This window comes from Saccostrea cucullata, unplaced genomic scaffold (genome assembly GCF_032062105.1).
Source record: "Saccostrea cucullata isolate Sc308-1 unplaced genomic scaffold, CSIRO_AGI_Scuc_v1 ctg2590, whole genome shotgun sequence".
Classification (NCBI taxonomy): Eukaryota; Metazoa; Mollusca; class Bivalvia; order Ostreida; family Ostreidae; genus Saccostrea; species Saccostrea cuccullata.
The window spans coordinates 59,883-73,017 of record NW_026936795.1 but is presented as its reverse complement, the minus strand read 5'-3'; the positions used below and the strand labels follow the sequence as shown (position 1 = coordinate 73,017).

The 13,135-nt window shown below is 36.4% G+C and overlaps 1 protein-coding gene across 1 annotated transcript; it reads right to left on the bottom strand.

The window, feature by feature from the left end:
- Positions 1-12,094: 12,094 nt before the first annotated feature.
- On the bottom strand, positions 12,095-12,475 carry LOC134246606 (cation channel sperm-associated protein 2-like). The gene has a single exon (XM_062728986.1). The coding sequence runs from the start codon at positions 12,473-12,475 to the stop codon at positions 12,095-12,097; it is 381 nt and encodes a 126-aa protein (XP_062584970.1).
- Positions 12,476-13,135: the final 660 nt, after the last annotated feature.

Sequence of the window (13,135 nt, the reverse complement as noted above, 5' to 3'; positions counted from 1 at the left end):
TCAAATTGTTGGGCTTGATGACCAGAGGATAAGTCGTCTGTAACAATATCTCTTTTGCAAATTCATTATTGTCATTTTAGATTTTTTGTTAAAGAAAATATTAATGTTGAGTACGTTGAAATAAACGTACGTGCTTTGCATTATATTCAAGGACAAGCATATATATATTAGAGGATTTTTGTATTCCAGACAAACACAGACATAACTAGATACGATCTCGTTGCGAGCAACGAGAGGTCTTCCGTCCGTTTTAGGAAAAGAAACCCACGTAAAATCGAGCTGAAAAGAGATTCAAAATTTTGGTCACAAGGAGGATTGAACCCATGTCGCCAACGTGAATGCGCTTTTTTTTTTACTTTTTTATCCCTAACGCGCTAACCATTAAGCTATTGGAGGTACTGCTCTAAATATACTTCTGTATACGTTTGCAACAGTTCACCTGTCTAAGAATTACAAAAAGCATTCATAATTTCGCGCCAAACGCCACGAGTAAATATTCGCGCCTTTTCTTTGGACTGATCTATGAAATAGGTATGATAGCTTCAATTAAATTTTGAAAATAAAATATTCTTAGCGCTTTTATTTTATTTCGACGTTAAGAAAGTATATGTAACACATTATAAACATTACATATCTTATCTAGCCCAGTTACACTAAAGCAGTGAAACGGAAATTAAGTTTTAAGATTGACACTCAATTGCAACGTGCTACTGTAACGTGTCGGACCAGAGCGGTCAGTAGGTCCGCGCTGGATTATCGAGTTTTACTGGGGATATGATTGAATGCAATATATACAGATAATAATATGACACCTGCCTGGTGTCTTTAAATCAAATGACCTAAGTGCTTTGTACAATTATATATCTTCAGTTAATACCGGCACCTGCCTGGTGCCATATGACAATTGCCTCACTATACAACTGACTATATAAGTCAACAACCACCTGCCTGGTGCCTCTTGATTTAGCCTTTAACACCTGCCTGGTGTCTTACTGCTTACCAAGTTGCCTATATAACTCTAGCCAAGTGGCTACAGTATATTTACACAGTATGATTTAACTTTGTAAGAGCTTCTCTGTCCTAATGATATACCTATAGCTAACGTCACAGCTATATATTAACTAGTCACTGACTACGGCAACTTTGTACAATCCGATTTGATCGATACACCAATTGGTGTCTGTACCAAAGTGAAGACACAAGCCAGTTGGCTGTACTGCCCCCTTGTACCTCAACTTAATCAATGATCATAAGTTATCAGATATCATATCGATAAAATACAACAGACTGCCTTTCTTTTGGCAACACTATTATTATTTTCTAAGAGAACATCATTTATCAATAATACTTGTATAATTCTTTTGTCAATTGACCAATTAATTACAATATTTACATTGATTATCTATTATAATATAAACAAGTAACGGGAGGTAACTTCTCCAACCATTTCACTACTACGTGAGAGTCGAAGTAATTTTTTACATTTCATATATCCTTATGTCAGAATCGTTTAATCAAACGCTCAGCTGCCTCCATGAACCCCTACTCGCGAAATGGCGGAATCTACGGAGACAGCCGCCATTTTGGACCCGCTTTAGATTTTTGAATGTTAATATCTAGACTTTGGATTTGTCAATACTCAAACAGATTATATAGTAAGCATTATTGGGAAGGTCTCTATTACCCAAGCTTAAAATACTTCAAAAATATTGAAAAACAAAAAAGTTAGAAAAATCGACTTTTTAAATTCGCATCTAGTAACAACAGGAAGTACTGACGACGAACAAAAAGTTGCGTCATGGATAGTGATTAGGACTATATATATTCCCTGAAAGTTTCATTTTGATATCTTTTACCGTTCTTGAGATAATCCGAGGACAAAATGTCATTTTAAAATCAGGAAATGTCCCGTAACTTGGCACCGGAAGTGAGTCTTCAGAAAATCTCTCCGATAAAATAACTTCAGATAATAACACATTGTTTCCCTAAATTTCATGAAAATCCATCCAGTAGTCTTTGAGAAATTGCGTGCACAAAATTAGTTGGGCGGAAAAATAATAATAATAATAATAACTAGAGCAAAGCTCGTTGCAAAACAACGAGTAGGTCTTCCGTCCGGTTTTGACCAGAAGTGCCGGAAGTGACGGAACAAAAGAAAGCAATGAGCTAAGTAGTCTCCAGTGACTTTATAATTTCAATTTTGCATCAAAACCTTCAAAATAAGCCATTTTTTTTTTGCTACTTCCGGTTTGACCGGAAGTGACGACGACAGACGGAAAAACTACTTTTGATGCTCCCAGAGACATGTGTAACCCCAAAACTTGTCAAGAAAGGCAAAAAAACGCGTTTTCCGACCACTTCCGGTTTGCCGGAAGTGACGACGACGGACGTATTTTGACGACTCCAATAGATTAAGCTTGACATTTTGAACAACTTTGCTTCTTTGACGTATTACAAATTCTAAATACTTTTTGAGATATAAAGGAAAAACATTCCGCCCCTCTTGGACCCTAATTTAAGGGACCAGCCCTTTTTGCAAGGTATCATTTGAAAGATCTTGGAATTCTCTACTTTTATTGTTCTACATGTTTTCACAAAATATTTCTAGGTGAAAAGTTATTGCAGAAAAAGTGTTAAAAATTTTGAAATTCTTGATAGGACTATTTTCGGGCCATAGCGAGCGTCGGCACTTCGTATCGGTGGATGTGATATACGAAATTCACTTCTCCAAAGGTTGCTCTAACATCACTGAAAATTTCATGCTTCTGTGTTGAGTGGTTTTTCAGAAAACTGCCGGACAAAGTGACCCTCTGAAAATCACTAAAACGCGGAAATCTCAAAACCGGAAGTGACGTCATCAAAACAAAAAAATATATGTCTAGATTTTTTTATGCTCTATCAGTCCTGAAAATTTCATGAAAATCGAACGAGCCGTTTTCGAGAACTCGCGTGCACAAAATCGGTAAGAAAAAAAACAATAATAATAATAACTAGAGCAAAGCTCGTTGCAAAGCAACGAGTAGGTCTTCCGTCATGTTTAACCGGAAGTGTCTTTCATTTTTAACCAAAATGAGAAATAACGTCCGAAAATGGTTTGATTCCTCTAAATCCATGTTAATTATTGCAAAAATAAGCCATTTTCTGTTACTTCCGGTTTGACCGGAAGTGACGACGACGGACGAAAAATTAATTTTAATGCTCCCAGAGACATTTGTTACCAAAAAACTTTTCACAAACGGCAAATATACGCGTTTTCCGACTACTTCCGGTTTGGCCGGAAGTGACAATGCCGGACGTATTTTGACGACTTCAATGGATTAAGCTTGACATTTTGAACAACTTTGCTTCTTTGACGTATGACAAATTCTCAATACTTTTTGAGATATAAAGGAAAAACTTTCGGCCCCTCCAGGCCCCTGATTTCAGGGGCCAGCCCTTTTTTCGAGATGTCATTTGAAAGATCTTAAAATTTTACACCTTTTTTGTTCTACATGCTTTAACAAAATATTTCTAGGTATAAAGTTATCGTTGAAAAGGTGCTTAATATTTTAAAATTCTTGATAGGACTATTTTCGGGCCATAGCGAGCGTCGGCGCTTCGTACTTCCTGTAGTTGTGATATACTTAGTGCACTTCTCCAAATGTTGCTCTAGCAGCACTGAAAATTTCAAGGCTTCTGTGTTTAGTGCTTTTTGAGAAAACTGCCGGACAAAGTTACCCTCTAAAAATCACTAAATCGCAGAAAACTCCAAACCGGAAGTGACGTCATCAAAATAAAAAAATATCTTTCTAGACTTTTTGATGTTTTGTCAGACCTGAAAGTTTCATGAAAATCGATCGAGCCGTTCTCGAGAAATCGCGCGCACAAAATCGGTAAGAAAAAAAAAAACAATAATAAAAATAGTGGAAAAGAAACCTAAGAAAAACAATAAGGTCTTCCGCTGAAGACGGATGACCTTAATAATAACTAGATACGATCTCGTTGCGAGCAACGAGTGGGTCTTTCGTCCGATTCTTGATAAGATGAGATAAGATTTTGATTGAGATTTTAATTCTAAAATAATGATTTTCCAGAATCTGTAAAAAGACATTGACAATTAAGACTTTCAAAAAATTGACTTTTGGCCCCTCACGGCCCCAAACATTAGGGATCAGCCCTTTTTTCTTCATATCATCTGAAAGCTCTCATGATTTTGATGACTTTTTGTTCAACAACTATTCAGAGATTCATTTTCGTTTTTGAGTTATTTGCATAAGAAAAATTTAGGGGCCAACCCTTTAACTCCTAATGGGGATGTTTAACGAAAAATGAAAGGTTGTATATTATTCAGAACATGATTTTGAACATCTTTTGTTCAATATTACTTATTAAAATATTTCCTACTTTTGAGATATAAAGCGTCAAAGATTTAGTATTTTGGCCCCTTTTGGTCCCTAATTATGTACCATACGACATGAAAATCATAATATATAATTGTAAATGGTTGAGATAAACATCTTTGCTTCAGTAATGTATCATAAAATATTAACAACTAAAGAGATATTGATTGAAGACTTTTGGCCCTTCTTGGCCCCTAATTTAAGTGCCCAGCCCCTCTTCCTTGATTTCATCTTAAAGCTCTTAGGATTTTGAACACTTTTTGTTCAACAACTATTCAGAGATTCTTTTTCGTTTTCGAGTTATTAGCAAAAGAAACATTTAGGGGCCAACCCTTTAACTCCTTAATGGGGACGTTTAGCGAGAAATTCGAGGTTGCATATTGTTCAGAACATGATTTTGAACATCTTTTGTTCAATATTACTTATCAAAGTATTTCCAACTTTTGAGATATAAAGCGTCAAATATTTAGTATTTTGGCCCCTTTTGGCCCCTAATTATGTACCATACGACATGAAAATCATAATATATAGTTGTAGATGGTTGAGATAAACATCTTTGCTTCAGTAATGTATTACAAAATATTAACAACTAAAGAGTTATAATTTAAAGACTTTTGGTCCTTTTTGGCCCCTAATTTAAGCGCCCAGCCCCTTTTCCTTGACTTCATCTTAAAGCTCTTCGGATTTTGAACACTTTTTTTTCAACAACTATGCAGAGATTCTTTTTCGTTTTCGAGTTATTAGCAAAAGAAACATTTAGGGGCCAACCCTTTAACTCCTTAATGGGGACATTTAGCGAAAAATGAAAGGTTGCATATTGTTTAGGACATGATTTTGAACATCTTTTGTTCAATATTACTAATCAAAATATTTCCCACTTTTGAGATATAAAGCGTCAACGATTTAGTATTTTGGCCCCTTTTGGCCCCTAATTATGTACCATACGACATGAAAATCATAATATATAGTTGTAGATGGTTGAGATAAACATCTTTGCTTCAGTAATGTATTACAAAATATTAACAACTCAAGAGTTATCGTTTGAAGACTTTTGGCCCCTTTGAGCCCCTAATTTAAGCGCCCAGCCCCTTTTCCTTGACTTCATCTGAAAGCTCTTAGGATTTTGAACACTTTTTGTTCAACAACTATTCAGAGATTCTTTTTCGTTTTCGAGATATTAGCAAAAGAAACATTAAGGGGCCAACCCTTTAACTCCTTAATGGGGACGTTTAGCGAGAAATTCGAGGTTGCATATTGTTCAGAACATGATTTTGAACATCTTTTGTTCAATATTACTTATCAAAGTATTTCCAACTTTTGAGATATAAAGCGTCAAAGATTTAGTATTTTGGCCCCTTTTGGCCCCTAATTATGTACCGTACGACATGAAAATCATAATATATAGTTGTAGATGGTTAAGATAAACATCTTTGCTTCAGTAATGTATTACAAAATATTAACAACTCAAGAGTTATCGTTTGAAGACTTTTGGCCCCTCTGAGCCCCTAATTTAAGCGCCCAGCCCCTTTTCCTTGACTTCATCTGAAAGCTCTTAGAATTTTGAACACTTTTTGTTCAACAACTATTCAGAGAATCTTTTTCGTTTTCGAGTTATTAGCAAAAGAAATATTTAGGGGCCAACCCTTTAACTCCTTAATGGGGACATTTAGCGAAAAATGAAAGGTTGCATATTGTTTAGAACACGATTTTGAACATCTTTTGTTCAATATTACTAATCAAAATATTTCCCACTTTTGAGATATAAAGCATCAAAGATTTAGTATTTTGGCCCCTTTTGGCCCCTAATTATGTACCATACGACATGAAAATCATAATATATAGTTGTAGATGGTTAAGATAAACATCTTTGCTTTAGTAATGTATAACAAAATATTGACTGTTAAAGAGTTATTGATTAAAGAGTTCTGGCCCCTTTTTACCCCTAATATGACGAGTCAGCACTTTTTTCTTGATATCATATTAAAGATCTTGTTATTCTGCATAAATGTTGTTCATTATGTTTTAACAAAATAATTATACTTTAAAAGATATGATGCAAAATGTCTCAAAAAAATCAGTCATGATTCGTGTCCTAAATTTTGACCCCTACCGGGCTTCCATACTAGGCACTTCCGGAAGATATCCTGAAATGTGTGCAACATGGCAACATGTCCTCTATCATCCCTGATAATTTCAGCGTTCTAGCTTGAGCCGTTTCTGAGTTTACTCACGGACAAGGAGGTCCTCTAAATTTCGATCTAAGGGCGATAACTTCCGACCGGAAGTAAATTTTTCAAAATCGATATCAAAGGTGTGGTATATTCTGTAAGTAAAATGAAAATAACTGGGTGTAGATCAGCGATTTTCCTTTCTAACATATTTATATGAGCCGAACATGATAATTTCCCACCACTTATTCCAAAATAATTAACTGCTGTTGTAGATAAATTGAAGTTATCATATTCACCAATTAAAATTACAGCAGAATTTTTATTTGTGCGCTCACTGACAAAGCTCTGTGAGGGAATGGTGAAAAGCGTGAAAACCCGCGCGCATATCTTATAATAGCATCCGACGGCAAAGCCTATAAATCGTATCAATTTACAGAAAGTTCTTCGAGAATTGCTTTAATCTCATGGATAAGAAATATATAAGAACATTATTATTTATTTGTTTTCATGTCGCTCATTCTCATTGGAATTAACAAATAAAGAATATATAAAGTGTGCCCAATTACTGTTATATCTGATATACTGATAAAGAAGGACAATAGTTACAACTAGATACGATCTTGTTGAGAGCAACGAATGGGTCTTCCGTCCGATTCTTGATTAGATGAGATAAGATTTTATTTGAGATTTTATTAAAACATAATAGTAAAAATTGTATAATGATTTTGCTTCCGTTGATGAATAGGAAATGGGGGTTCTGTGCCACCCATCCCTCGTATAAGAAAATAGAAGGCATCCCTCAGGTCATCCCTCACATGGAATGAAGTAGAAGATATCTCTCACTATAGAGGATGCCGGAGAAGTAGGTCACTGGTCATTTAAATCACCTGTGCGATCGATCGGGTGGAATGTTAACCTATGACGCTGAGGGTCACTGCAGACTTCTCGCTGACCGTTGATCTATTGTACTTGGCCCTTTAAACTGAGGAATGTGAAGTCTGCATTCTGACCAGGTCGCTGTAAACTGCATGCTGACCACCGAGGTTAGTATCCCTTTAAAATGAGGAATGTGAAGTCTGCATTCTGAATTCAGGCGCGTAATAACCTGGACTTGCATTAGTATATATGTATATGGATTGAGACTTTCAAAACCTTAGTCTTGATCTGAATTTCAAGGGAATAAGACGCACTGGACATAGATAGTGAGATCAAATATTGGAATATATTATCCAAGGTAAAATTGTGCTATAAATGGCGCGCAACGGTGAATTTACTTGTGAGGACTGTAGTAAAACGTTTAAACAGAAATGTCATTTGAATCGGCACAAGAGAACACTTCACGGAACACCTTACACAAATCAGTGCCCAGTCTGCCATTTAATTTTTAATAGAAAGGACAATTTTACTCGACACATGAAAACTCACAGAAAGCAAACGCGGGTGGATCCAGACAAAGAAAATGTATCCAATAAAAGGAGTGCCACCGATTTACCAGATAACGCTCTGAGAAAAAAGCAGCGGTTAGAAATTAATTCCACCCAAAATACAAAAGACGTTCCTCAAAATGCGGAGAGTACGAAAGAAACGGGTGAAAATACAGAGAATGGAGACCCAGAGAACCCTCCTCAAATGATAGAGAGTGCAATGGTGACAGAACCTTCATCAAGTAAATGTAACTGGTGTACTCAGATGAAACCTTTGATTCCGGGAAAAAAATTCTGCCAGAGCTGTTCCGAGAATGGACGAGAATGCCGCTGGTGTCACCGACCCTTACCCGAGCGCTTTTACAGTAAGAGAACGGATGTCTGCGATAGATGCATTGACAGACACAGACGGTGGCAAAACGGGGGAGGAAATAAAACGGCGCTGGAGGGTCAGTGGAAACCAGAGTGTTGGAGCCAAACCCGGGAAATTTGTGGGACATTTTACAGTTTTTCAGAGACAATAGTGATCAAATAAGATATTTACTTCAAACTTCATTGTGGTCCAAAAAAGGTATCAAATGGTTTCTTACTCTGTATATAAAATTTGTTAAGTACAATCAAAACAACGAGGCTGTGTATGCCGAACCCACCTTTAGATCCATTAATCTAACTCTGACCAACGGGGCAGAAATCAAAGAGCAGCTTGCAAAAGCATTAAAAAATTTGTACATTGGTTATCAGAATTTTGAGAGGGATGGGAGTGGGTGGTCCATTGATCAAATTTTGAAAATGGAGATCAGCACCGCTGAGTTTGCTCCTCTTGCAGGAAGTAGTTTTCTTCCTTTGCCCCCCAAGATTTTAAAGAAAAAAGCTGTGTTAAACATTCAGAATTCAGATCAGAAATGTTTTCTTTGGTCGGTGTTAGCTTCTCTTTATCCCGTGAGCAGAACCGATCACCCCACTCGAGTGTCAAATTACATACAATATGAAAATAACCTACAAACCGAGGGTCTAGATTTTCCTTTACCTCTATCTCAAATCAAAAAATTTGAATCGAAAAACAATATCTCTGTCAATGTATTTGGGATCGAGAAAAATGAAGTTTTCCCCCTTCAAATCACAGAACAGAGACAAGCAAAACATCATGTAAATTTGCTACTTTTTTCAAAAGAAGACAAAAGAATTATTGTCTCATTAGAAACTTGAGCAGGTTACTGGGTAATAGAACCAAACATAAAACAGGTACATACTACTGTAACTATTGCCTTCATGGATTTTGTAGACAAGATCTGCTCAACGAGCATATTCCTTACTGCTCTCCTCATGGCCCCCAAAAGTTGACTTTCCCAAAGTCAGAGGATGATCAATGGGCACTGTTCAAACAAGTCAGAAAGCAATTGAAAGTACCCTTTGTCATTTATCTAGACTTAGAAAGTTTAACATTACCTATTCAATCATGCGATTCAAATCCAGCACATTCCTCAACCACTCCTTACCAAAAACACGAACCTTGTGGATTTTGTTATTGTGTCAAATGTTCTGACGACAGCAGATCCAAACCTGCCTATGTGTATAGAGGTCCCGATGCTATGGATCATCTATTTGAATGTTTGATCAGAGAGGAAGAAGAAATTGATAAAATACTCTCTCATGTTCAGCCCATGTCTCTCTCTTCAAAGGAAGAAAATGAATTCAAAAACGCGACAGATTGTCACATATGTGAGCAACCTTTGGGGGCTGACAGGGTTAGAGACCATGATCATTTAACGGGAAAATTCAGGGGTGCTGCGCATAGTCAATGTAACTTACAATATCAGTTTAGAAAGGGAAAAAGAGGCAATTCTAACTTTTACATTCCGGTCATAGCACACAACAGCCGTAACTATGACCTTCATCACATGATGAGCGCTGTTGGGAAACTCAAAGATAAGAAAATCTCATGTATTCCCAACAACATGGAAAAATACATAAGTTTTTCTTTGGATAATTTTCGTTTCATAGACTCGTTACAGTTTTTGAACGCCTCGCTTGAAACATTAGTTAATAACTTAGCCAAAGAAGGGGGGTCAAAATTTCAGAATTTGTCCAATCATTTTCCCAATGAAAATGAAAGACATTTACTTCTTAGGAAAGGGGTGTATCCTTATGACCACATGTCCTCCTGGGACTGTTTTCATGAGCAAGAGCTGCCTCCCATTACAGCATTTTACAATCGATTGTCTGAATCAGATATATCAGACAAGGACTATACTCATGCGATGAATGTTTGGCAAACCTTTAACATGTCCAGTATGGGGGATTATCATGATTTATACTTGAAAACTGACGTGCTTTTGTTGTCAGACGTCTTTGAAAACTTTAGAGACTTGTGTTTAAAGTCATATCACCTGGACCCTGCTCACTTTTACACATCTCCAGGTCTAGCCTGGGAGGCCATGTTGAAAATGACCAAGGTCAAGCTTCAATTGTTAGATGATATTGATATGGTCTTAATGATTGAACAGGGTATTAGAGGGGGCGTGTCTATGATTTCTAAAAAATATGCCAAGGCTAACAATCCCATGGTCTCTGATTATGATCCATCCAAACCCAATACTTGGTTGACTTATTTAGATATGAACAATTTGTATGGGACGAGTATGTCAATGCCTCTTCCCGAGAGAGATTTTGCTTGGTGCACTCAAGAACAATTGGAGACATTTAATGTCATGGATGTACCAGACGATTCTGAGACTGGATATATTTTGGAGGTCGACTTGGATTATCCAGATAATCTTCATGATAATCACAGTGATTATCCCTTGGCCCCAGAGAACAAGACAATTACACAGGAAATGTTATCTCCTCATACTCTTATGCTCAAAGAAAAATTAGCATTGAAAGGAAACTTCTCTAAGCTTGTTCCAGATCTCAATGCAAAGAAAAAGTATGTCTTGCACTATCGAAATTTGAAATATTATTTGTCGAAGGGACTTAAACTGACAAAAATCCACAGGGTTCTAGAATTTACACAGTCTTCTTGGTTAAAGTCTTACATAGATTTTAACACACAAAAGAGAGCGCATGCTACATCTGATTTCGAGAAAGATTTTTACAAATTAATGAATAATTCGGTCTTTGGAAAAACCATGGAAAACATGAGAAAGAGAGTAAATGTGGAATTGGTACACACTAAACGGAGATTACGTAAGGTGTGCGCCAAACCAAACTTTCAGTGTTTTAAGATCTTTAATGAAGATTTGGTGGCAGTCAATCTTAGAAAGACAAAGATTGTTCTCAATCGACCTATTTATGCAGGGTTCTGTATTCTCGACCTCGCTAAGCTGCTCATGTTTCAGTTTCATTATGACTTTGTAAAATCCACCTATGGGGATCAAGCTAATCTTCTTTTTACGGACACTGATAGCCTTTGTTATGAAATAGAAACAGACGATATTTATCAAGATATGTTTAAACATCTATCCCTCTTTGATACCAGTAATTTTGACAAAGACCACTATCTCTATTCCAAAACGAATTGTAAAGTTCTGGGAAAAATGAAAGATGAATGCGGAGGAACACCGATTCAAGAATTCATTGGTCTAAGACCTAAAATGTACAGCTTGTTATATGATGGAAAAGAAAAGAAAACTGCAAAGGGTGTGAAGAAGTCAGTAATTGACAAACACTTGAAACACGAATCCTACAAGCAAACTCTCTTTGATCTTTGCTCCGCGAGGCATTCAATGAATATGATCAGAAGTTTTAATCACCAATTGTACTCTGTTTCAATACATAAAACAACTTTAAGTCCGTATGATGACAAACGTTATGTTCTCGACACCGGCATACACACATTGGCCCATGGTCATTATAAAATTAGAAAATAGAGTCCATTTGATACCTTGTTACTTGTCATTGTAAATATTGTTTTGTATTGAAATAAGAAAAACAACGTATATAATATAAAAGGTTATTTATTATTCTGTACATGGATAAATGATATAGTGTTCACAATTTGTAATTGTATGTTTATGTACATATCTTTAACAATTATGACCGATGTTTGTTTATATCAATAATAAAATTTGAACTTGATATTGAGTTATTATTTCCATATTAACGGGTATGTCACTAAAATTCAGTCATCTGATTCTTCCTCCTCTCCCGATTCTCCATCAGAATCTTCATCGTTACTATATTCTTCATCAGACTCTTCATCATCGCCGTATTCTTCATCAGACTCTTCATCATCAGTAATGTCTTCAAGTAATTCATCAAAGTCTAGTTTATGCTTATTAAGAACGTGGGAAATGGCTTTTTCCAGATCTATATCGCTATTCTCCATCAGGGTTGAGACTTCTTCTCGGATACTGCGATGGAGTTTGCTTTTGTTTAGGTTAGCAGTAATAACAAGAATGCGTTTATATTTTCTGAAAAGCAAGGCTCTGTCTTTTGGTAACATTATATCTCTAGTATCCTCTTGAGCTTCCTGCCGGGTGAGTTGAGTATTCTCCTCCATAAGTTGTTTCAATTTTCTGTCGAACTATTATTGATTTTCTTCCAATACTTGATCGACTAGGGTTGTAAATCCGCTGTCATCATCCTCGTCACTGACCTCAGACTTTGCATCATATTCTTCTTCTTCCATTGGACAACCATTTTTAGTGTGTCGTTGTAAATCATACGAGCTGGCAAACATAGCACCGCATTCCGAACAAGATGGATATCGCCCCTCGATTTCTGTTGTCTGTGTATTCCTCAAGTCTAGTGGTGTAGCCCTAGAATCTGAAGGAGGATAATAATACTCCTGCGTATTTGGTCTTTGTTGGTAAGCCATTTCTTCTGTCGGATACTGAATAAATTTTGATTGATTGGGAGCGCTTTTGACAAACGTCCTATCACCCTGTTGATCTACTGACAAATGACAATTTGAGTCGTCTGACATTCTTGTATAGGGTCTAAAAATGTCTGTCTGAAATCTCCTCGATTCTGGGGTTGTTTGTTTCAAGTCTAAAATCAATGAACCGTAAGGAACGGAAACTGCTTTTTCATAGGCGTCCAAAAGTTTATTGGAATTTCCAGGATACATTTGTCGTGCTAGGGTTGCAATCTGTTGTCGATCTCTAGGATTTTTAAACAGAACTATGTATTGACTGTTTAAACTCATGGTTCGATTTTC

Bases quoted from the DNA above. Each gene is read 5' to 3' on its own strand.
- LOC134246606 (XM_062728986.1), bottom strand. From the start codon at position 12,475: ATGGAGGAGAATACTCAACTCACCCGGCAGGAAGCTCAAGAGGATACT.